This window comes from Tachypleus tridentatus, chromosome 7 (assembly GCF_004210375.1).
Source record: "Tachypleus tridentatus isolate NWPU-2018 chromosome 7, ASM421037v1, whole genome shotgun sequence".
In the NCBI taxonomy this organism is placed as follows: Eukaryota; Metazoa; Arthropoda; class Merostomata; order Xiphosura; family Limulidae; genus Tachypleus; species Tachypleus tridentatus.
The window spans coordinates 22973239-23001195 of NC_134831.1; the positions used below are offsets into that span (position 1 = coordinate 22973239).

At 31.7% G+C, this 27957-nt stretch overlaps 1 protein-coding gene across 4 annotated transcripts in view; it reads left to right on the forward strand.

Moving 5' to 3' along the window:
* Positions 1 to 10553, forward strand: part of Orc4 (origin recognition complex subunit 4) — a 72135-nt gene extending 61582 nt beyond the window's left edge. For 3 of the 4 annotated variants that reach the window (XM_076510744.1, XM_076510747.1, XM_076510746.1), the window contains 2 exons: positions 5296 to 5360; positions 10036 to 10553. In XM_076510744.1, the coding sequence (XP_076366859.1) occupies positions 5296 to 5360; positions 10036 to 10227 (257 nt within the window). In that variant the 3' untranslated portion in view covers positions 10228 to 10553. The remainder of the gene's footprint in view (positions 1 to 5295; positions 5361 to 10035) is intronic. The other variant, XM_076510748.1, reaches the window with a different exon arrangement.
* Positions 10554 to 27957: the final 17404 nt, after the last annotated feature.

Below are 27957 nucleotides of genomic sequence, written 5' to 3' on the forward strand. Positions count from 1 at the left end.
TTAGCACAAAACTAAGCAATGGTTTGTTTGCCATATCTATTCACTGTGGAAAATCAAACTCTTAAGTCTATGCTGATTGACATGGCTTTTATCTGCTGCTGATATGTTACCACCTTGTAATAAAATTTAATGTTTTTCTGAAGGAATAGGATAAGAAAAAGATACATTAAAAATGAATCTTGTTTTAGGCTTGTTCTGTGTATAGCTAATACTATAAAAATATTTAAAATGAAACATTTCAGTAATATTTCAATTATATTTTGTATTTAATATTTACATAAAATTACTTAAGTGAATGATAATTATTTTATGAATAATGCTGTGGCATTTCCAAAGAGCTTGGATAATTTAAGTGTATTCCGATATATTAAACATCCATTTTTCCACAGCCCATCAATGATTGGACAGTTGTTAGACTGAGCACTCACATTGCAAATTATGTAACTGTTTTATTTTACTGACTGTTCTTGGCAACATAGAAATAATCATGTTGTGGTCAGCATTTAACATTAAAATGTTTGGGAATTTATTTGTTTTTATATACAATGAGAAAAGTATAACTTTCTTCCTTTGTAGTGGATGGTAATGAATACAAAAGGTAGTTGATGCAGAACAAAAATGTTACAGGATTGCAGTGTTTATGTTTGAACTACTCAAACATTTCTTTATTTCTGCATTGATCTCTAAACTATGCATTACTCATTACCATTTATTCTTGAAAAAGGTGTTGAATATGCGATCTGCATTTTTCAGAAAACTTCGTTTTAGATGTTAAAGTTGATGAGAATAAAATATTACAGTATTTGTTATGGATGTCGAAGTTACAAGCATCAAATTCACTATTCTGGAGTACATCATTCCAGTGAGGTGAAATATTCCTTTCATTCTAGAAGTATGATAAAAGCTAGAAGAGATGAAATAGTTCTTTCTGTTTACAAGTACCTTATTAGTTGTATATATTTTGAACATCCTAGAAGTGGTGAAATTACTTTTTATTTTCACGTATTACATGAGTTGGCCAGCTTCTTGCAACCTGTAAGAAGAGAAATGGTCCCTTTAGTTTTCATTTAGTAAAATAGTTTACCAGATTTCAGCATTATATAAGAGGTGAAATTGTCCTTTCAGGCTATGACTCTGGCATAAGTGCATGTAATTATAAATGCTTTCAAGCAATTTTTTATTTTTGTAACTTCTGTCACTCTGGAGATCTACATTTAATACCATGCAGAAATATGATTTTTAAAGAAAATTACTTAAAACCATAAAACTGTAGTATAACCACAGTAAGAGCATAGCTATTAATTTTAATATTATACAAGTTTAAATCTGTTATTTTTAAATGGAAATGTTTAAATAAATTCTAAATCTCCCCTCATATGAATAACATGACAGTTATTCACTCTGATTTACACAACCTCTACTCTCTTATCTACTCTCTTAATTTAAAAGTAAGTATTGAAAGAAAGAACACACTTAAATATTGATTTTTGTGAGTCATGTTATATGCTGAATGCAGCATTAAATGTTTCTGATATCAAGATACTAAATCTGTGGTTTTGTATGAATTAGGAACTCAAATTACCAGTATTCACAAGCTAGAATATTAAATAAGAACCTCATATCTTTTTATTTTGTTTAGATATGGCTTATATACTGAATCAAACACAGTGGCCCTGCTCATCTCTTTCCATTTTTAGAAACAGCCCTTTATATACACTTACTTTAACATATGACGTGAATAATTAATTGATAGCTTAGAATGTTCCCTTAATTTTTTCTTAGCCATTCTAATCTTTTAAAAGGTTACCATGTTCTTTCAAAGAAGATTTCCATGACATAAGTTGTGTTTTTAATCTGCTTGAAATTTCATTTTTTGACCTAAATACAGCTTAGTTACTAACTTTGATAAATTATAGTGGAATTTGGGATCAGTCAAGTAATTTATGATTTTTTGGTCATTCAACTGTATATTTAAAACCTAAAAAAATATTTTATTTCATACCTTCCATGTGTGAAATTTGAAAGGCTTAGCCTTCTATGTCCAGCAGCAATCAAGTTCAAAGCTCATGGCAAGAATAGATAATTGTTTACTTTACTTCTTTACTTATTATTCTATAATTTAAGAAATAAGTTTAATAACTTACTTCTAAATATTAATAATCTATATATATAATGTATGATACTTGAAATGTGAATATATATTACAAAATACTAGTCCAGTATAATACAGTCAAGGTCAGTTTTATATTATTGAATATGGTAACATGAGTGCATGTGCACTGTGTCAATGCAAGTTATCTAATGTTACTTACTTAGACTAAACATTTGCATTTTCATGTTATAATTTGTAGTATTTCTATCACAAAACAGTAAAATTTATATTTATTTTCTAATTTTTTATGAGCGTTATGAGGTTGGTCAAATTCAACTAACATAAAATGGAGAAAATAACAGACAAACTATAAAGTTTTACTGCAAACAAACATCTGAAATGTATTTAAGAGGTTTTAAAGATAAAACAAATATTTGAGATTTTGGAGACAAAATATAGTTTTTAATCATAACATGAACTTACTTTACACTCAAACTAGAAAAGAAATAGACTTGTTATTTTCACAAACAAATCTTTAGTAAAAATACTTCTCTAAAAAAAAACAAAAAACTTTTTTCTCCATACAAGAAAACAAACAAGCTTGTAATCTATGCTAAAAGTTTACCAACTTTTGAGAAGATACACATACTGCATCAAAAGTTGTAGTAAAAATACTAAACATATGCAAGTGTGTATAAAATCTTGTGTATATTACATCAAGCCCATTGTGAAAGGGTTTATTTAAATTACTCAGATTACTTAGTATAGTATAGATATTACTAAGGCATAGTTTAATTTGTATAACCTTTAATCATCTTTGTTTATGGAGATATAAACTAGAAAATTAAATCCACTTGTGATACATATTTATTTTGTCCTCTGTTTTTATCAGTTGCTAATAATTCCCTCTTGCTTTCTTGGTTCTTTTTCCTGTCTCCATTTTCATTTATGACCTGCTTTGTGCCATAAAACACTAAACCAACCAACCAACCATTTATGACAGTTCTCCTCTGAACCCCAGTTAGTTTTGTCAACTCATTCAGTCCTTTTTTCTTTTCTATTCTTTCTCAAAATTTCTTTCTAGTCTGATATGACTTTATCTATCAACTTTATTGCTGGCTGCTCCCTCTTGTTATCAGTTGGTTAAGATCTTTCAGAATGGTTTGTGGATTAGACTGTACATTTTCATTTCATGTTGTTTACATCATTTGGCTGTCTTCTCCTCCTCTAGATACCCCTTGTTGCCCAACTGTCATACAACATATATTGTTACAAGTTTGGGTAGTTATGTTTTTATTTTATTTCCTTCCTATACAGATGCCCTATGCTTTTTATTGAATCCAGGTTTACTTCTCAGCTGGTGAACCTCCATCCTACCATCACCTGTAGGTCAGTTCTCAGGAGTCTGGTTTAGGAAAGGAACTGGACCTGCCACTAATATGCAAAGTAAAGTCTTTTAAGTCTGTAACTGTCACTGTTGAGATTAGGTGTTCTGCAAGACATCTAGTAGGTTCACTTTGTTGTATACTGTATAATTAATATGCAAGTTCCAGACTGTATTAACTTGTGAACTGTCATGGGTAAAACAGAAAGGGATAGTTGCCCATCCCTTCATTCCTTAGTAGAATAAGTTATGTCTGGCCTACTTTTAAAAATAGGATTTTGTGGTCATCAGTTGCACATTCTTCAGTGCTGCATTCTTCTGGACTTGCTATCACATTATTCTCCCATCCCCTTCTTCAAATAGATTAGGGAGTCCTCACCACTTACCAGGCCTTATCTGCTAATGTGCTGGACCATAAAGGCTTCCTCCTGACTGTGTTCAATCCCATTCAGTTCGGAGTCAGGCATTGATTTTCTGTTGATTTAGATGGTGAAAGCCATCTTCCTACTGCAGATTAGAAGAAAAATACTCAGCAATGCCTGATCATGGACTGGTGATGATCCACCAAATTGCAATTCATGTCTCTTGGTGAAGAAACACCCATCCTACCATCTCCTAAATGGTAGTTCCCAGAATGTCTGGTTTTAAAATGAGCTGGACCAACCAGCGTAAGTTCTCACACATGGTGTTAAAGGAGCCCTTATACTACCATTGACTGAATTATTAAATATACTAATCAGCTGTGAAACTCCCATCCTACCACCTCCTACTAGTTGGATCCCAAGAAATTGGTTTTGGAAAGGAGCTGGACAAGCCATTAAACTAATACTGTCAGGTTATGGATTTGAGTGAACCACCACATTGCACTCCCCCTTCCAGCCATTGTTGATGTTGGATTTCTGGTGTTTGTGGGGTCTGCACATGTTTCCTAACTAGGATGGCAGAACATATCTCATGTTGTTTTCAGCTTTCTCATCTTGAGGTGAAAACAGTATGGACTGTACTTGTATTGCAGGCCAGATGATAAATGGTATGTGCTTCTTGGTTTTAAATTACAGTTGACTGACATAGTATTGTCTGATGTGATCTAGCCACACCATTTGATATATTCATTTTTGTATTGGGTGTGTTTTTTGTCCTCCTTGATTTAGTAACACATATTTTCAAAATAGATGAAAAGTATACCTAATTCAGACATGATGTGGTATCCATCAGTTATGTTTTTCTGCACAGAAATTACACACACCATGGACGTTATCAAGATACTATTCAAAATGTGTTCATTTAGGTAAATTCTGCACTGATCCTTTCAGCAGCTCAGTGTTGGATTCTATTTATGATGACATAAGAGGTAAGGTATCATATTGGAAGTTGTAATTTTTTTACATTGAAAATATACTTCTCATAGGTATCCTTATTCACACTTTCCATTCACAGCCAGCTTTGCCAGTAGGGTATGTCATATTCCTATTGGTAAAGGGTTGTTACATGCTTTTATTAGCATGCTACAAGGGAGCTGTACCATATCAAGCATGTGGTAGGTGGGAGTATCGTATCTAGTGGCAAGAAAAACAATTTGAGCAGCACTGAAAGAGAAAAGCTGTCATGTGAAAGGAGGTGGGTATCTATTTGAAGTATATTTTCAGTGTAGGAAAATTATAACTTTTGACAAAACTCAACATAAGAAAAGTTATATTTGGAATTTTATGAGATAATAACACTTGTGAAATGAAACCAGTAACTTAAGAAAATAAATTGTTGGTGATAATGTGATTTTGAAAGACTTGTATCACTTATAAACTTTTTCTATTTTTTAAAGAGTACAAGAAGTTTGCATGTCGTAAGTCATCTCTGCAGGGTATAGAAAAAAACATTGTATTTAAGGTAGGGTGTCTTAAATATATGTATTTTTTTACATTAATGAAAACATTGTATAAAATTCTTGTTAACACTGCTTTATTCTGTTACATTAAACTAATTGAGTATTTCTTTTACATTTTTTGTAATAGTTTTTACATACAATATCAAATAGTAACAAATAGATAAGTGTAAATGATGTAAGCTTAAAAATTTACATGATTATATTTATTGTAGTGATAGCTTCATGTGCAGATAAGTTTTAAGAAATCCTAGGAGGCATAAGTCATGTGAGAATTTTTTAAAATAGTTTTTATAAGCTGAATAGTTTTGTTTTTTTATGACCTGATGACATAAAAAACTTGGCCCTGATATAGCCACAAATCATTTTTGTTATTGAAGTTTATCTAACAAACAGTGCAATTTTTAGAGTTTCATTTAGAAATCAGCATATGCAATTAATTTTTACTTTCATTATGCATTACAAAAGTTATGAAGATTTCTTTGTCAAAAGTTACCAAGATTTATTGGTAATATATATTGTAATCATCATTCTCAATATCAAGCAATGAAGGAGCTTTTTCTTGTCAAATTAGTCATATAATGTGCTTCTCAAACTGCTTTGGCTGGTAACTACACATGACACGTTTCTCATACAGGAATTCAGCATATCTTTAATTTTGACCCATGCCATCTAGAAAAATGCCTTAATTGTTGATACAGTTCCAGTATGTTACTTTTAGTAGTACTTTTTGCTTATGATTAATGACAACAAGGACTATTGAATCATTGTGTTTCAATGATTCTTTAATTTTGTGAATAGCATCAAATTAATTTAGCATGTAATCACTGTGACAGATAATTGAGAATTACTCTGTCAAATTTAGACCTAATTAGGTCAAAATGTTGTTCTATACTTTATTTTATTTAAAGTTTTAATACCCATACCAGCTAACTAGAGAATACGTTTTTACTTCAAGTGGGTTTTTTTGTCATCATGAAATTCAGACAGTGATATAGTCATGGACTGCACTTTATCTTTTGATGAATCGCACAAATGCAAAGTCACTGTTGAGAAATGGTTTCATTAGATCACTAGAATTATTTGCTTCTTTCTCCATTTTCAGATCATTCTATATTTTTTAGCAATTCCAATCCCTTGTAATTGGCCTTCATTTGGTACATTTGATGAATAAACAACAGAAAAGGGATTGCCACAGACTGATTATCTTATTTTCTTTGCTCTTTGTCTGCTCCAACTTTCTTCAGGAATAGATTCATAATGAATTTCATCCTTTGGAAAATCTACCAGAGGGGCAACATCTGTCTTCATTATATTAAAGATTCTTGTCAAGATATCTTTATTTGACACTAACTCATGCACTGTGTCAGAATGTTGTTCACTGCCTTCATCTGACACATCATGTTCATCATCAGTCAAACATTACCTGTTTTCTTCCAGGTATACCTTACCATGCTTTGTGTGTGTGTGTGTCTAGGATTTAATATCTGGCTGCTTTTACACTTTTTGTGTACTTAATGAGCATTGTTGGTACAGTATGTGGGGTAATAATGGATCACAAAGACAACAAACATGGCATGCTCCTTTCTTTTATTTTTTGTGTTAATCACATACTCTGCCAGTTACCGTTTCAGTATTTCCTGGTATCTGATTGGAAATATAACAATTGTGCTGAAATAGCTCAACTAATGTAGCTGAACTGTTTACTGTAATTACTGTTGTAATTTGTGTTTTTTTTTTATTATATATTTCATACTTTTTTTTTGGACAAATTTTCAGCAAAATAATGTTTTTTTGCAGTCATGGATTTTATAAATCATTTCAATGTGTTGTAAAAGATGTTTGTTTTAGGTTAGATAGATAGAAAAGCTTTGTTTTAATTGCTAGTTAAGATAGTGACTTTACTGATTTTTTTAACTTGAGAGATTTATTTGAGAGTAGCTTATTTTTAATTAATAAAATCCTTAAAAATTGTGTAAGATTTACAAATAGCTCTCAAAAACTTAAATTATATAATTTTTTTCTGGTCATCACGGGATGTTAAACTTATGATGATGTTAAAATTTGATTTGATGTAAATAATTGGTGGTTTTGTGTACATTAAGAAATAGTTTCAAAAATCCACCAAATACAACATGAAGACAAACACTTTCAGCATTAAACTATATATATGGTTGGTAACCAATATGATTAACAAGACTTATATTAATTCCATTTCAAACACGTTTTTTGTGATACAATAAATGTCTTTAATGTTTATAACAAATAAAGAATGCATGTGAAAGGGCTGAATCTTGTACTTCCAGTTATGGTTACTGTTAGGAAAAATTACATCGTGTGGTATTTGCTGATAATGATACATTGATTCAAAATTAACTATCTCGTACATAGTGAAGCTGCCAAACATTATTTGACATTGTCACGTGTCATAAACAAAGACACTGATTTGTCAACTTCATTGCAGTAAATGGGGGTGAGTGGAGAGATGCTTCTCTGACTTTTGTCTTTGAACTTTGTTTCCTTAGCAAAGCCAATCAGTGATGACCAGAGTTAGCATGAGAATGTGTGCATGTTGAAAATGAGGTAGTGCAGCCATTGGATATATAGGTAATGCTAAACAGTGCACTATGTGTATAATCCTGTGCATTGTTGCCAGCTGCCTTGGCAATAAAATCAACACATGAAATGTTTTTAGTCTGGATAGTTGGTTGTATTGCTTGAAACAGTGATTTTACTGAGCACAAGAGTTGTACCAGTGCTAATCTAGAACTGTGAACACCAAACTATTCAGCTTCTAATCAGTATGGCTACAAAGGCAGAAGCAATGTGAGTAAACTGAATGTCTAACAATATCATGTTCAGAAATAAATATACAATTTATTGATCACCTGAAGTCTTTAGAAGATTCTGCTAACATTTGACATGGAACCCAGTGAATTTCTAAGAGGTTTCCTTTAATGATTGTATTACTCTATCATTCAACATGTATTTAGCTTCAGCACTGATAATATCCTTGGCACTCCAAGGAAACCTATTAAATAGCTGTTATATCCAGTGTATGTCATCTTTATCTATGTAACTGTAGTCCACCCCAATTAGCCATCTGGTTCCCTCTCAACCATCAGAGGGTCTTTGTCACCTTTCATGGTGATTCTCAGAAGAAGGAAGGAATGCCAGGGATCTGCTTGGAATTAAGACATTTAAAAGTGGCAATATATATCATTTCTTCTCCGTTAATGCATGCAGGTAAATATTTGGATGCATTGAAAGTTTAGTGTGCTAGCTGTGGCTTCTGCTCAGTGTGAGGTTGAACTGGACTACAACAGTAAGTCTAACACTGCTTTCAGCATGCAAAGAGAGAGTTTTATGAATTCTGCATTATGCCATTTGGTGTGTGTGTAATGTACTTGCCATTTTTGAGAGGCCGATGAAAGTTACTCTTGGAAAACCGCAATGTCTGATCTGCATCAATAACATTCAATTTTTTGGCTATACATTTCAAGCTGTTATTGAAAATGGCATTCTAGCACATCAGGGATGCAGGATTGAAACTAAAATCTGAAAATTATGCATTCATGTACACAAAAGTAAAGCTTCCCAGTCAGTTATAGGTAAGGATGGAAGCCCTCTGAAGATTACAGTGATAAAAAAATCAAAAGTGTACAGCTTTCTTGGTTTTGTGTTATGTTACTATGGTTTATAGCAGGGGTGGGCAAACTTGTTAAACATAGGAGTCACATACGATAAACTTCAGATGTTTGAGAGCTGCAAGACATGAACAAATATTATACACACATTTTTATTGTTACAAGCCACACCCATTAAATCTAACATTGTCAGCACTGGCTTGTATGATTACTGATTCTCCAGCACAATTCCTCTGTAATCCTTGCTTGTACAGTTACTGATTCTCAAACACAATGCCTCTGTAATCCTTGCTGATCTGAAATTTCTTTAATCCCTGACTCAAATCTAGCATTAAAATTAGAATTTAAATTTTTAAATATATCTACTCACCATGAACATTAAACTTACGTTTTAATCTAGTGGATTCTCAGTTTATACCCGGTAAATAATTATAAAATTTGAAATTTTTTTATTTACCTTTTATATTAATTGTGATGCAAAAAGGAGCTCAGCCAACATATTTCCATGAGCTGCACATTATGTACGTGTGGCTCGTGAGTCATGGCTTAGCCACCCCTGGCTTATAGCCTATTTCTATAAAAAAAAATTCTCGGATGGAGATGGCTTAAATTATTCTTGGTCAATCTTATATTCAAAGTTATCTGTAAAAGAAAGGAGAATCCAGTGCTTTACAGTGTAATGAAAATGCTGCTAAGTTTTACTAACTTTAGTTGTCTAAATAGATGGGTAAAGCTATAAAGAATTGGTATTGACAACATTATTATGCTTTCAAGATGATAATGAACATAATCAGTTTAGAGTGTGCAATTTTTTTTAGGAATAGGGGAAAATTTACCTTTCCAAGTGTCATAAGTTAAATCTTCTAGATATGAAGGTTGAAGTAAATGAAGAACGTTTCATTCTTGGATTTTTTATTATGAGTAAAGCTTATTTTTCTTTAAAGTTTAATTCTAAGACAATTTATTTGACAATAGTTTCTTATTTTATTGTTTTTTTTACATTATGTTTATTCATTGTTAATACTTTTGGTAGGCTTTTGAACATCTTCAGACTTTGGAACTTGTGAAGCCCATAACAGGAGGTGCTTTAAGAACACCAAAGCCATTCAGGCTTGTTAGAGTGTTAATGGATCCCATACAGGTACATGAAGCACTACAAAGATATCCCAATCTCCCAACTGAACTAGAACAGTGGGCTTCTTTTATGCTAAATGATATTTCATAATTCCCATGATTATTTTACTGTGGCATTTTGTAGTTCAAAATTTTTTTTTATTTTTGTAGTAAGGTTAGCTCTTTTAACTGTAATTGTGCTATTTTTTATAAAGTAGAATCATTGTTTACTAAATGAAGAAAAGTTACCAATGTCCTTTGTCAGTGTTATTATTTGTATTATTTTATTTTACTCCAATTTGAGAAGACCAGTTGCAGGTTGCTGTAATGGTAAACTGGAAGGACTTTAATAAATTGTAACACTGAGCAATATTTGTAATTGTATTTTATAAATTAGTTAATATTTCATGAGAGATTCAATAAATATGTCTGTTGGTTGCAGAGTGTTGTTAATTGCTATATTTTTCATAAGTAGCTTAGATTATAATAATATAATGTAAATCTAACACTACTTATTGTTACATATTATAATTTCAAATAGCCAGAAATTTTAATTTCAATTTATCAGTTATTTGAATTTCTATATGTATCAAATATATGATATTTGCCAACAACATTGATACGTACAATTTTATTTTTTAACACAAATATGTTTTACTATGCAAACAACAATATGATTTATAATAATGGATTTTGACAAATAGTTATTACAAATAATGATTTATAGGCAACAGTTTTTACAAACTTACAGACAACATTGAGGCTTATATCTGGTCTAGAACTCAATATTTTATTGCTGATCCAGGTCCACAACAAGCAAATTAATCCTGAATTGATACTGTCATACCTCACTTAAACTAGCTAGCTTGCTTGGCCTCACACCACTTGTAAGTTTGTTTTTTTACCAGTGAAGGTATTTATTGCAAATGTCTGAAATGAATTCACTAAAGTTAAATGATTATAATGCTCAAAATCTATAACATTCCTGGTTGAATTCTATAGTTTTCCATTTAACAAGCAATTATCACAATTATAGCTTCTGACTGTAGCTAACCAAAAATATTTTATTACTGTTTTCTGGCTAGCTGCTATTATATAAATCTCAAAAGATTCTAGAACATTCAACAATGTACAATGTTTGAATACACTAGCACTTTCTTAAAACAAATATTCTTGATTCTTATTCTCTTCTACAAATTTAGAGAACAGGGGAACTTGTGTAATACACACCTAACAATGTACATCATATATGTATCAAACTGAAACACATACATATTAAAATAAGGTATAATGATAAATCCATTACAATATTTATCATTCATTGAAAGAGGTTATTTTTAATTAGTATATAAATTCAAATGTCTGGTATTACTCAACTAAAAACTGCTAAAATGCTAATCTCAATAAAATGTTTTCCTGTAACTACTTGATAATGAAAGCACAGTGAAATGTCTCTCTTTGTTTTTTAATCTTTCAAATTATTATAAATAGTTCTTCAAGTTAATGGAAAAAATGCAAGTAGAAAAGATATAAGCACAAAATAATTACTTTGAAATAGAAATATATTTGCTTTGTAATTCTGAAATTTAAAGTTATTGTAAAGCTTAAAAAAGTTTTAGGAAAATGGACTGTTTTGTCTGCTTTCATAAAATATAGAAGTATAACTGTATAAACATATAGAAGTAAAGAGTTTAAGAAATTCATTCTATTGCAAAATGTTCTGATAAGAAAAAAAAATGATTTATGGATATATACATATACTTACATGAAGGATAGGTAGTACATTATAGTTTGTTTGATTTGGAGTTTAATGTTTCAAGGTAACTTTGTAGTAAGTAAGGTAGATGAAGAAGATTTAGTAAAATTCAAAATCCAAAAACATGAAAAGAAATTCAAAATCATAAAAGTTAAAGATCCAATAAAACTGGAAAAACAAAATATAATGAGTGTAAATGGACCAGTTTTCTATGAAGATAAAATAAAGGGTAGGATGTGGATGATCAGGAAGTGATTTTATGACTAGTATTGAGATAAGCAAGTTTCAGTCTATATAAATGACACATTGATGGTGTGTTTTAGTATCAACGTACTGACTACTCTATTTTGTTTCTTGATGACCCAAGGCAAAAGAGATTGTAATTGCAGTGAATGTGGATCCTGGAACATGATCTAGTTGGCAACAAAAATCAGTGCAAGCCATGAGCACAGTATTCAAATCATTTGATTTGAAGATGTATAAAAATAACAATAGAAGGGGGATGGTGTAAATAGTATTAACAATAATGAAGTTAAAATTGTTTTTCAGAAGTAATTGACTTTTTCATTAACTGAGAGATGAACTATCAATGGAAATTATAATAAGCTGTGGTGGGATAGGCTTGGTAACTGTTCTAAGAAGGCAGGTTAAATGCAGTGCTTGGACATGAAAGTTGAAAGAAGAAAGGGTAGATCATTTATATACAAGAAGTATGTAAGTATGAGGTATAAAATACAGTGGAAAGTGTGTTGCTGAGGCAATTTTGAAGTATATTGCAAGGATTGTTGTGAACATCAAATATGGAATGGAGAATGAAAGGATTTATTGAACTAGCTCTTTGCAAGGTCTCCAGCCAAAGCTTGGAATGCATTAGTGCATGGTGAATATATAACAAATAATATCTACCTCTTCTCCAGCATTTTAAGAAAAGAGCATGCAAAATGTTTAAGCTCATTGTTTACTTAACATACAGCAAGCTGATATCAGAGATAAAAAAAGTGTGAAACAACTCTTGAAAACATTGTTTCTGTTACTAAATCATCTCTTGGAAGAATGTGGATCTGTACAAAAACATCTTTGGGGATCAAAATGCATGCATATTGATTTCAATGTGGAATACCAAAATCTGTTTACATTATTACACTTGTATGCTGATTAAGAATAGTTTGGAACTGCCTTTTGATAAACTTCATGTTTGTTTACTGATGAGAAATTTGAAAGTTATCAACTTAGAGACAGCTTGCTGCAGATGATGAACACTTGAGGTCTCATGTGAAGGAATTCTCTTTGGATACCATAGTTGCCTGTGATGTAATATTTTTTCAATGTCAAAAGATGTATAGAATTAAGTTTAACAAACCTTTTCCTGATATACAAGTCTTATCAAGTGAGTTGTAGTAGATGTTTTCGTGTAAAACCCACATTTGAGTATTGGAAAGGTTATTTTATCTAAGAAACCAAACAAGAATTAACCATACTCTCTCTTACCTTACAAAGGCATTTAAAGGTGAAAAAGGGATCACTCAAGTTTTGTAAAAAAAAAAAAAAAGAGACAATAAACACCTAAATATTACAAATCTGGAAAAGTTTCCTTTTATTTCCAGTTATGAAGAAAAAAACAGAAGTGAAAGGGAAGTAGCACCTTCCAGCTTGGCACATTATTGCCAAGTCAGTGTATGGTTGGATGATGTTTTACCAGCATTAATGCCTGTATTTGCACTTCTGGTAATAAAAGCCTAAACCAAGAAGAATACTTTTATCCAGTATTTTTGTGGCTAGAAGATCAGGAGAGAAAGTGAAAGAATTAGAATTTGAAGAAAAACTTTTTACAAATGTCAATGATTCCTTGAAAAATTGACTATATCTGTCCATGAGGATATATATGACAGAAATATAACGAGATGTATATTTTTCATTTGCCTTTTGTATATTAGCCTCAACAAACTTAAAAATGATGGAAAAAGGAATGCTAAACCAGAATTTAATCTATAGGTTTTTTCATTCTACTGTCTAATTAATATTAGGCTTTTGAGCATTAACTTTCTAAGATGCTGTGAGGGTAAAACAATTAAGCTGTTAGTAACTGACAAGGGAAACAAATAGATTGACAACAACAAAAGCCAGACTCGTGACTTTTTCATAAGTTGGGGTTTTGAACTTCAAGGAGAAGAGGTTATAAGTAAAAGGGTAAGTGCTCTGTGAATCTACCACTTTCATTTCTATCAGAATAGTTTGTGTTCATTGATCATTCTAAGGATTAAACATGAATTGTTAACTGAGGGATAATCAAAAGCTGCTTGGATAACATTTTGTCCAGGAAATAGATACATAGAACAAATTAATCATACTGCTAGTGGCAATGCAGACACTAACAGTCTCTGTTGGCATAATAATTGCTATATGCATGGACATTAGGGTGCATAATCACTGTCATTAACATCTACATCAAAAATCTTGTCTTTCCATATCATGAGAAACTACTGAATAAGTAAGTATCAGCAGGTTTTAACATTGTTTTATGTATGAAGATACAGTGATGTTAGGGCCTTAATAACAAGTAGATCTGAAAAGACTATATAATGATCCTGCAGACATTAAACAAATGGGCAAGACTTGAATGCTTAGAGGGAAACAGTGACTGAAATACTGTATGCTTTTGAGAAGACTGAGCTTCTGGAGCTCACACAATCATCAGGCAGGGATAGAAATATGCAGAGGTACAGAAGAGATAAATGGTTGAACCCCAGTTAAAATAGTGACTTGCAAACCTAAGTATTAATCTGCTTTTTATTAAGCATGACAAGAATCAAATGTATCTCAACGTGGGCAATTTTATTTCACATTTTGACACTGTGCCCTCACATTTTGTCTGTTTACTGGGGACATGGTCATGATTAAGATGATGAACATTTAAAGTTTACATAAAGTGGTTCTGCTACTATTTTAACTCTTACTGTTGCAAGAGACACTTACAGGTGAACTACATTATGCTCAGTTCGAGTTTACTGATATGAGATAAAATAACGGATTCTGACAATTTAAGAACTTCATATTTAAGATGTTCAATGGAGTTTTTCTTAATATCACACTGATAGAAAAATTCTAATTCTTAAAATGTAATGTTAAGAAGCTTACATAAAAGTACTCAAGTCCTTGTAACTTGCTTTTAAATGTGGTGGATGTAGTTAATTTAAGATAAGACTAGATACAAAATTTGAATGATAAGGGCTGACTTTAAATTTTTATTTTCATTACAACGTTTAGTGGATGGGATGGCATAGATGGACCAATAGACCTTTTTTTTTGTCCTTGTATGTATGTATATAAATACATGTAGACTATGGCAAACATTCATTTATGCATTATGTAAATGCTTAAATGCAGATACACCTTTCAGATTCCATGTAAAGATTAGACTAACACCAGCCTGGATGAAACTAAAAAATAAGAGATGAGCTGAATTGGTCTTTCCAGCCTTAATAATCCATCCCTAGTACATCTTGTGTTGTTAAGTGCTAAATATATACATTTGCATTCATAGTCTTTAGCAGAAGTAGCAGGTCAGCAGCAAAGTTATATTTCTCTGTTTTAATAGACCAATATGATTTTATTGCTGTGCTTCTCTCAGTGCTGTTACCATCAAGGAGCTGGGAAGGTCTCTTCCGATAAACACTCAATTTTGAAAACTTCTAGAAAAATGATGTACATTGTGTTGTAGTACAAATTTTGTTATTGCATCTCAAGAAGACTTGTGTAGATCTACCAGAACAATAAACACAGTCTCTTGTGACAAAACATAAGATAATCATAAGATTACAAGCTCATTCAAGAAGTGTCTACAGGCAAATACAGCAATATTTCCTAAAAAGAATTAACCTGGTTGATCTGAAAACAAAGATTTCAAAGCTGTAAAGTGTAACCTGTAAGTAAAGATGGTTGGTATGACTTGATGACTGGTAGAAATTCTAACTGACAATAAAGGTGAAATAAATTACAATTCTGACTTTCTGAATATCCTGGTAGAACTTATGGAGAATATAAGGAGAAATAACTTGTGGAAGTTCCTGGAGCTTCTTGTGTGTGTGTATAAATAAATATTTGAGTTATGATTGCATTTACATACACATTGACTGTCCAATTATAGAGTTGTTTGCTGGTACGTACCTTATAGATGTAAAGGAACTTTATGAAAATACTCTTGTTCCACATGATATTCTGTGAGTGTTTTTTCTTGTTTTCCAACCCCTATATGTTGATACTGTAAAGAACATTGTGATTAAAATTATTGGTAGTTAGGTATGTAATTTTTTAATGGCTGTTTCTGATTCTTTTTCTTCATTAGCTTGTTTATATTTTGGTATGTATTATAGTTGACAACAAGAAATGTGTTCAGAGTTTTGTGACTTTTAGAAATAAGGGCCCATTTTCACTGACATTTGCATATAATTATGTTATTTTATTTAGTATGTATTGCATTAGATTTTTAAGCTTATAGTGGTATAATAAAATACAGTGCATGTGCAGGTGTTCATGGTCAACTGTGGTTATGGACATTCTTCACTGTGTATTTGCTGTTGTTAGTCTGTCATATCTTATATGTATAAAAATGTATTTTAATTTGAAATCCACTAGAAGGCATATAAGACTGAATTAAAAGAGAATAAGGAAGGTTACAGAATTTGTAAATTAAAAGCAAGTAGAATAATTTTTTTTTATAAATTAAATGGTAAAACCTTTTAATTTAGTTATAAAATTAAATTGCAAAAAAAGGAAAACCATTGCTAAGTTAGTTACTGGTATAATGCCCAATGACACTATCCAATTTAACGGGTGATTTTTGAATGGGTACCAGAAAAATCCTATCCAAATACTTGGATGAGTAATTTGGGAGGGTATCCAGGTGCTTGAAAATTTCAAACCCCCATGGAAAAGTGAAAAAAAACAGTAAATGATATAATTATAAATGAAAGATGGAAATGATTCTAACTCCAAAACTTTTTATAGTCACTGTGCATACTATTTTGAAAGGTATAGACTACTGTATGTATTTTCTTATTCAGGGTTACCTGCTGGTGCAGTGGTAAGTCTACAGATTTACAATGCTAAAATAAGGGGTTCGATTCCTTTCGGGAAACTCAGCAGATAGCCTGATGTGGTTTTGCTATACGAAAACACACACACATTATTCAGGTACTGAAACAAATTCAAACAAACATCTTTCCATTTTATAGCTTTTTACCAATTAGTAATGGGCATTGATTTATTGGTCATGAGATGAATATAAAAGTATAAAGTTTCCTACTGTTTCTTTGTTTGGGTATTATGAACTTATTGATATTAGTAACTGGTAACAAAGTAAAGTAACCTTTAATGCTTCATCCTGGCTGAATGCCATTACACAATACCCATGCTGCACTGATAGTACTTGTACATGATGACAACACTTAAGATGTAAGGATGTTACAGCAACTACAGCTGCCTGTAGTTGTAACACACATTGAGAGATTACAAAATATCTGAGTGTGCCTACACTATCAGAAAAGTTATCACATTCAATGGGCAAAGCTTACCTTAAATATTTCAATGACATAGCTTTGATAATTTACCATTACAATTTCAGTGTAAGTTTCTCATTTAAATTGCAGTGAAGTGAAATAATGACTCTGTGGCAACGATCGCCTCATCCTAATGAATTATGACAATCAGTGTTGAAACGTATTAAAGTAGTTATACAAAAATGTAGAAGCATTTGGAAGATCATATTTATGCTGATAGAATAATTTACAGTATTTACAATTACAAATCACACAGTCAGGAAGTTTGAAAGTTTCTTATGAGCGATAGGCTATATTGCAGTCCTAGAACATTGATTTGCAGTGCTACAAGATTACAGTATCCATGACCAACTATTAAAATGGACTGTTCAAAATTTGCTGCTTGCTCAATTGATTCTTTGTCTCCTATATTCATTATTGTCAGTGGAAGAGGTGAAAATTAGTATGGTATAAGAAAATTCTGAAAAAATAATGAAGAGTTGAATAATTTGGTTTATAAAGTAGGTGCTGTAGGATTTTTGTACACTATTAAACTTAAAAATCAATAATGTACTGATCAGTGTTGCTGTTCTGCCAGCAGAATTTAAACTGAGTCTGTATTATGATGGCTGTTTCCATATTTGTTTTCACTCTCTGCATGATTACTTTTTGGGTTACTTTTTCATACTGTATTATCTTTAAAATTATAGTTTATCTTCAGCTCTGTTTATCCTACTTTGACTTAAACTTTGCATAACTTTTATGTTAAGGACTGGGTAATAAATTTAAAATTAGGTAACAGACCTGATGGGTGGGTACCCAGTGAAAACACTAGTAAAGAGTAGAAAATATAAATAAATACACGTAAAATACTGCTACTGAATACCAAAGTGAAAGTAAAAAATGTAGGTAATAGTCAACGGAGTATCATATGGCTCACACAAAGTTTTGTTATGAGAGCTTCCTCACAATATACCATATATAAGAGAAACAGCTAGAGATCCACTACAGACTTAACTCTGTAAAGCTTATCATCTGCTCTTTGTCCCAAAGTTTATATTAGGAGGCAAAAAGCCCCTTGATTAAAGAATGTTAAAATCATCATATGGAATATGTTGGTTCTTAAAGTAGTGAAGGCTGATTTGGCCTACCTGTGAGCCAAAGCATTCCTTCAAATACCAACATGATCAGGCAACCAGTAATACTGAACAACCAATAACCTAAGGATAGAAGGGTCAAATTCTTTTTAAATTATAAATAAATATATGTGATCTATAAGTAATCAATTTTAAGGCCAGCAAGAAACAAAGTCAGTATTAATATTACACTGACTTTACTGCATAGTCTTTTTGTGATATTAGCTAAGTGTGAAACTACAGAATCACTGCAAACAGAGAAACTGGGTTACCTGATATGGTGTCATCAATAAAAATAATAATAAAGGAGTAGTACAAACAATGCTTATAAAGTAAGAAGTCCCCCAGTTGTGGTATCATGATGTCTTACAGTAAATATTAGGATAAATTGTTGGAAGTAATAATAATCAATGATAGGAGAATGATGTGACCATCAAAGAAAGCAACTGTTATGAAGGACAGACATACTTAATAAACTTCTTCTAAAAGCCAAATGAAACATAAAAACAGAAAGCAAACTGGTAGGGTAGGGAAGTAATAGTAACTCTGCAGCATACTGCAAGAATTATTGGCTACAAAGAGTATGGAGTGGATGTACAAAGGACTTAATGTAGCTATGGATTTTCAAAGGGAGAGGTTTCATGGGCATAGTCTTAGACCATGATAGTGTACATAAACAAACTTTCAAAATCACTATCCCTGCACACTATCATATGTACACCAGAGACTCATGGTCCATTTTTAAATGTTTGAAGGTACAATAAATCCATAGCAAAAAAACACCTGTTTGCTTCCAGGATATTGATAAGAAAAGTAAAAAAAAGTTTAATATACTTATAAAACCTTTAACCTCCTGATGTGAGGAATAAAAGTTTACTGTTGAGGTAAAGGCTTAAGAACAAAGTTTCTGACATCGTAGATTTCAGAGTATCTACAAGGTGAAACTCTTTTTCGAATGAACCATGGAAGGTTTTTTTCTCTTACAATTTCCTGAGTAATGGGGTGGCAGAACATAGTAAATCTTCAATAATGTGGTTCAGCTGCAGAGACCATTCAGTAGAGTCAGGTATAGTGAGAAACAGGCCAGTAATTGCACTGTCAGTGAGTGTGGGTCACCCCTATAAAACCTCATCCCATTTATATGCTGCTCGCACAGCCTGAGTTTGTTCAATAGAGTTGAGGTGAGCACATATTTTATATGAAACTGGACTGCATAATATATTACCATTCTTCTGCAGCTGGAGTCTGTTCAGTAGAGTTGAGGTGAGTACTTACTTCATAATACTGCAATATTATTGATATGCTCTTCCGCTGCAGCCAGCATTTGTTCAGTATGAATCCATTCTGCATAACTATGGTATCCTCTTCTTACAGTTGGAGTCTGTCACATAAAAGCTGTCATTGGAATTGAGGTGAGCATACATCATATGAAACCATATGTGCCATCCTTCTACAGCCAGCGTATGTTCTATAATGTTTGCCAGTGGAGTTGAGATGGACACCCAATATGCACTCTGAATATGCCACAATCACACTACATGCATTAGCTTATTGACCACTTGCATGCAATTGTTCAGACAGGCATATTCTCATTTCACCTCTTCCTGTGACACATGGAACTCCCTTCTTGATGAGAAACCCACTTGAAATAAAAATGTATCTCAGAATGGTTGATATGGGTATTAACACTTTTATTGATAAGCAGAGAACAATGTTTCAGTCTTCCTAGGCCATCTTCAGATTAACACTTTGGAAGGTCGAAATGTTTTTCTCTGCTTATCAATAAAAGTGTTAATACCTATACTAGCCATTCTCAGATACATGGAACTCCCTTGTTTCATTTCCTTTTCTGGGTGAAGAATATACCCTGTTTGAGATGAAATGTGGTCTCCTACAGTTGTGTCTCAGACATCAAATGTCATTCTTCATGGGCTTACCTAAGTAAAATTTGCACTGTGCCTCTCATTCAATTCATTGTGGGGTTTGAGGTAAACTGGGTGTGTAATTGAGTTATTGTATTGAAAATTAACGTTTTCATTACCTGAAAATTTATTTCTGATGGATATTTCAACACATACTTCCACCCATTCTTTCCATTTCTGTTGCACCTCTTATCTTGCCTTGTTGAAAATGGAGTTACCATGAGTGCAAGTGCATATTGGGAGTTATTGTGCATGCAAGTTTGTTATCTTTTTATTGATGGAAGGATTTTGTTGCCTGATGACATCATCATTCATAAGGAAATTCATATTAAAGTACGTGAGATTAAGTGGGAAACACCTCAATGATAGTGGCATGAAAATTTCTCATGCAGACATGTAAAGGAGATTACTAAACCTTATGTTAGCAGGTGTTAGAGATTGGAAGTTGGCCAATGTTGCTCCTCTTTCAAAAGAAAACATTAAAATTGCCCCAGTAATTATAGTACTGTCAATCTTACATAAGTGATGGGAAAAATGTTTGAAAATAAAAGATGCTTTATAAAGTGATTTAACAAGCTTAAGATTTTGTTGGATAGCCATCATGGTTTTATTAGGAGAAAATCGTGCCTTGATGATCTTTGATATTCTATTATGAGGTTATTCTTCATGTAGATGAAGGTATGAGTGTAGATTTGGATATTCAGAAAACATTCAACAAGATGTAATGAAAAAAGCTTGTTAAAGTTTTTTTCTGATAGGTTTGGGGGATAGGTTGTTTTATTGGATAAAACCTGGCAAGATGGAAGAATGCAGAGAGTTGTTATAAGAAGAGTTTTGTAAAACTTAGATTAATGTCACAGGTAGAAGACCTCAGGGGTCAGTGTTAGAATTAATGTTCTTAGGATTACATCAATGACATATATGATGGAATGATCTATAAGTTATTGATATTTGATAATGATATTAAGGTTTTGGGTGTTGCTGGCTGTAAGGAGTATTTGGTGAGTTGGTCAAAAAATAGCAGATGTCTTTTATTAAAAATAAATTCGAATTGAAGTGCATGGAATATCATAGTTTGAATTATGAGTGTAATATTGATGGAAATAACTGTAATAATATTACAGTAGAAAAGTAATTTGATTTTTAGTTGATCAATTTCTTAGTCATCTAAGCAATATGATGTTGCTAGAAACAGAACAAATAGGTTATAATGTCATTAGTTAAGCAACACTTGAAATATTTTTTTCAGTCTTGGATTCATAATAACAGGAATGACAATGAAGCATTGGAAAGAGTTCAACTATGATCAGTCTCTATAGGTTCTTATCAAACCACCTAGAATATGTGATTTGTTGTAGCACAGTCCTTTCATCTCAGAATAGTATCTTCTGTCATTTATTTTTCTCGTTTTTCACAAATGAAGTAAAATGGAGATAGAACATGAATGTTGCTAGTGAAGATGTGAAAAAATAAAGTTATTCAACAATACTTATGTGAGCAGTTTCAGATAATTCTTCTGCTCAGAGCAGAGTTTGTGTTCAGACTTTATCACAAGTTAAAGCAGTGTAGAATGTATGATTATACACACACACACAAAACTTTCTTTTTTTTTGACCCAAGGTGGTTAGGATGCTTGACTCAAAATATGAGGGTCACAGGATTGAATGTCAGTCACAAAAAACATACTTGTCCTTTCAGCCATGGGGTGTTATAGTGTGTGGCCAATCTCATTGTTTGTTGATAAAAGAGTAGCCCAAGAGTTGGCTGTTGGTGGCAATGATTAGCTGCTTTCCCTTCAATCTTTTGCTGCTAAGTTAGGGATGGTTAGAGCAGGTATCACTCGTGTAGCTTTGCCTGCAACTCAAAACAAGTAAAAATTTTTCCTTTTATGCTTATTTTTTAAATTTGAAAATAACTGAAAGTACATAAACTTTAGAAAACTGCCAAGAAAAAATGATTACTGGTGTTGAGAAATGGCAGGAGTCCTTCTAGGTGTAGAACACCAACTAGACCCATTAATCACCCTTACTACCTATAGTAGAAATCACCTATCTGCCTCTTTTAGTGTTAGAGACAACAAACATGTTCCTTTGACACGATATGAGACATATTGTTAATGATTACACAATATGATCATTGAATAACACATTGCACACACACAAACGATTTACCATACATTATTGTGTTATCTTGTTTTTGTTTTTTAGGTTGGTGCATTATATAGGTGAGTATCTACAACAAATAATGGTTTCATGTACACCAACAACATGCACATTTAAATGTTGAATGCAATTCAGTTAACAATGACTTAACATGGGCTATAATGTTATTGTATCTCATTGCTACACGAAACAAAAGTGATATTGTGCATTATTATATAGCCAACTTTTTCATAGATCTGATACTGTTCAATAATGGCAAAGATAGTGGCTTTTGTCAACTTCGTATGCAATTTTGCTACTTTACGTTTTATGAACTTATCTTTTCTCTGCCAGTTTTACAGCTACTTTTTTCTACCTAACAGTAACTACATATATGTTTTCATTAAATGAATATTATGTAAATTAACTAAATATACCTATGATATTCTACCAAAGTTTTACATCTGAGCAGTTTGTTAACAAATCACAAAGCATGTCTTCATGTGGTAATTCGAAATTAACTGAGAGTTGTTTTTAATGGAAATCTTCAACTTTTGTTGACTAGATGAATTAATACATCATAATTTTGGTACATAAAGTTTGGTTATCTTAACGTGGAGTAGAGTCTATGGCTTACTGTGTATTTATTAGATAAATTTTGCTTAATCTTCACTTTAGAAGAATAACTATGTGTACATAATCTACTGTGACATGTAAGATTTAATAATCATGTCAAATAAACAATTACACTTCATAAAACACACCACAATCACAAGCAATATCAAACACTCAAGCAGTAGTTATTAAGGGTGTGCTTAACACTTAGTCAACAAAAATAGTGAAATGGAAACCTGGAGTTAAAGTTAAAAATTAAAGAGGCTGACCATAGGAAATACACTAATAAGACCAGTAAACAATAAAGAGTGCGAGTTAATAAACATATGGTTCAATAAGGCTTTTAACGGTTCAAATATTAATTAAAAATACAAATATAATTACAAAATGTGTGGCTAACATAACAAACGAAGGAGTTCAAAAATAATAACACTAAACACTATGGTTGTGATACTATAGACAGTTCCAGAATAATTCTGCAAAACGCAAATGCACATACACCGCCATTAAAAGCAGACATAGTTACCTAGGAAGCAACAAAACAAATAAAGAATACACTTATGGTACAGGCTTCACAAAATTTAAGAATTCAAGGCAAAAATTGCCCAATAATCCAATTTTACAATTTCCAAAGATTCTGGCACTCCAAAACACGATGTCTTAAGTATTGGGGAAACATAACATTGAAAAAATGTGTCCTTGAAAAGTCTCTTTTTTCCTTGCCAATTGTGGAAATAATCACATTATATCATTAACTGGTTGCTCAAAGTACAGAAACATTTAGAAAATAGTTTTCAACATATAAACAAATTAAATTCACTAGCACAAAAAACATATCGATCCATGATTATATATAAAAAAAGTCTCATCCTCAACAAAAGTAATCCGAAAAACACCACGTACGTGAACGATACCCCCAAAACATCCTAATAACAAGCATGAAAAACATACACGAACACAAGCAGAGACGAAAGGTACGATTCGTTAAAATAAAAATTTAATATTTACACAGAAAAGATATATAATGACGAAACAAATGGAAAGGATTTAATATAATATATTTATTTTAATTGTTATGTTTGTTTCAATTTAATATAGATTTAGAAATGTATGTAACTTGCATTGTTAAATGTGTATTGTGTGTGAAAGTTCCACCTGTTCTCTAAATTTGTTGAAGATTCTCAAATGTAACAAGTAATAATAGATATATATTATATTATTGCCGACTGAGCTTTCGAGAACGTCGTCTAAAATTTACAAATCGACGCGCCAAAAGATAGTTTTAGAAAATTATTTGTTTTGCTATAGTTAGTGTACTATAATCTTTGGAAGCTGTAACTGCGATAAACGCTTATTAATCAGTAAAGTAAAGATATTTGAACAGGAACTTTTATAGATTTCGAACATTACAAACCGTTTAACTTCAATGAATTTACTTTGGACGTTAGTATTTCTTGGAGGACTTTTGATATATTTGTCGGAGAAAAGGCAGCTTCTAAACGGCGTGAGTCCAGACATTAAGCGCGTATGAGTGTTGTTACTTATAGCAAAGCCAAATCGGTCTATCTAAGCCCTAAGACTTACCGCTGTCTCACCCGTGGATAGTCATTCAGCGAAGTGTAACAATATCAACTCAGAATGATTAATTCGCTCGTCATGAACCGTTGAATAAATATTCAGTTCCAGGCCAGATAGAAGACTCAGTATTGTTTGTAAGTTTGTAAAACTTTTCTCATAACTGTTATTATAAATTGTATTGTTGTTTGTATATTAAAATATATTTGTGACACGAAAGAAAATTGTGTGTATCAATTTTGTTGACAAATATCATAAATTTGATATGTATCAACATTTAGTTGACTTCTAAATTAAAATTAAAATTTCCGGTTATTTGAAATCGTAGTACTTAAGGTACGTAACCTATATGATATAAACAATAGTAAAAGTGTTTAATAAACATTTTGGCTTAGCAATAAACTCAGTTACCTTACATGAACTTTTAGACTATCAAAACTCTGGTGGAGAATATGAAAGACAGATAATAAGCACTCTAAAAATGCTAGTGGGGTTTACATACACAAAAAATTGAAATATAGATAACAACATTGATTTCATTTTACCAAACGAAACTATATCGAACCCAAAGGCAAAACTATTTGTACCTGAATACCCAAGCATATCAACACCAAACGCCGACAAGTTAGATATATCAGTTTTTCACGAAACAAATGTCACTGCCACACAAGTAACACAACTAACTAAAAGTTATTCACAAATGAAAATAACAATGGATTCATAATAATATATTGTAAAGTCAGACTAACCCAAGAAGAAATGAGAGAGTTGATGTGTGTAAAATCTATTCTGGTATATCAAATCCGAACAAATTTCAGCATATCGAAGAATTTGTGTAGAAAGTCTCCTCTGACATATAACATTTGACTAGTCTGTTACAGAGTACAATTTATGTATACAGGGTTTACTGTGGCACATAAAGTATAATTAATTTTGAGTACAGAGTAGAATTTAAGTGCATAGTGTCTATTCTAACATATAAAGAGTGACTAACTTAGCACGAAATAGAGTTTGTGTTTATAGAAGCTACGGTGGCATATAAATCCTGAGTATTCTTTAGTACAGAGCAGAATTTATGTGTACAGTGTTTATTGAGCATATAAGATCTGCTTAATATTCAGAGTAAAAAAAAAAAAAAAAAAGACGTTATGAGTACAAAGCCTTCACTGACATACATAGTCCGAGTAATTCACATTATAGTACAGATATTATGTGTAGAGAGTCTACCATATCACATAAAGCTAGAGATTAATACTTAGCATAGAGAAGAAATGATGAATACACAGCGTGATTTGACATGTAAATTCTGAATAATCTTCATTACAAAGTAGAGTTCACGTTTAAAATCTGCTTTGGCACGTAAAGTCTGATATGACTGGAGAACTTGTGTATAAATACAGTACTCTTGCATATAAAAATATATTAATCTTTTGTACAGAGCTGAGTTAATGTGTAGAGAATCTATTTTTACCTATGAAGTCTAATTAACTCTTAATAGAGAGCAGATTGTACGTAAACAAAATCTACTTTGTTACGGAAAATCTCATTAACGTATCATGAAGTAGAATTTATTTATATTTGTATATTACACTCTAGTATAAAAAATTATTTATCGTTGTTATAGAGTACAATAGATGTGTACAGAGCCTACTCTGACATATAAAATCACTTCAGTATATACATAAAATGTATATCAGCAAAATTTACTTCAGCTGTTAGAATCTTATTTGTACATAATAGGGCAGAGTTTATGTTTGCACAGCCTACTATTGTACAAAAATGTTATTAACATCCCCTGCAAAGAAGGATTTATGTGTACATTATCTGTTCTGGCATATACTGTATAACTGGTCTTTAGTATACAGCAAAGTTTATGTACGTAGAGTCTACTCTGACATATAAAATATGCTTAATGTTCTGTATAGTGAAGATTTAGATATACAGTGTTTACTCTGGCATAGAAAGTCTGATCAATCTAGCATATAATAAAATTTATGTGTACACAGTCTACACTGTCATATAAGGCTTAAATAATTTTCATAATAGAGCAAAAATTATGTAGACATAGTGTGTTTTGCTACATAACGTCCAAGTAATCATTAGTATTGAATTGAACTTATCTGCACAGATTGTCATTAGCATTTAAAATCGATTTACCTATTATGGATTAAATTTTGTATGTACACAGTCTGTTTTGTTATGTCAAGCCTAATTGACTATTGTATATAAAGTCTGACTAACCCAACTAACCCAATGTATGAACCTCTCCGATGTAATCTGATTAATATTGTGTAAAGTCTGTGCTCATATCTTACTCTGGAATGTAAAGATGATTAACCTTTTGTTTAGAGCATAGTTTATGTATGCAAAGTCCTTCAGTATTGACATTTAAAATCTGAATAACCCTTAGTGTAGAGCAATTTGTATGTGAATGGAGTCTACTCTGGCAGTTAAATTATGATTAATCTAGCTTGGAACAAAATTTATGTATGAGAAGTCTACTGTTGTGCATAAATTATCACAAATTTTCCATATAGATCACAGTTTACGTATACAGAATCTTCGGTATGGAGCAAAATGGTACGTACAGACTTTATGTGTGCACATCAACTTTGATTAACTTCCAATATACAGCACAGTTTATATGTGTATAGCCTATTCTTACATATAAAGTACAATTATCTCAGAACGAGCAGAGTTTATCCGTACAAAGTCTACTCAAGTATGTAAGGCCTAATTAATGCTTAGGTGAGAGCAAAAGTTATGTTTATGGTGTGTACTATTCTACATAGAGCCTGATTAATTCTCAGTATACAGCAGAGTTATTTGAACAAGTTGTTTTTATAGTACTATCAAAGTTCTTATAAAATTTATACAAAACCACATAACTTTATTCCAACGAAATTTATAAATTTCAGCATGTGGTTCGTATATATTTATGTATGTTTTAGAAAAGCCCAGTTTAATAAAGAATAACCTGTAGCGAGTTTGTCAGTAACAAAAAATTGATCATCAAAAACAGTCTTGTATTAGACATTGTTTTATGTTTATTATAAGTGTCGCGCGTAGTTACTGATTCATTTTAGATCGATGGGAACGAGGTATATTGTTGTAACTGAAGGAACACACAATTCTCTGTGAAGTGGAGTAGTAAGGATGATAC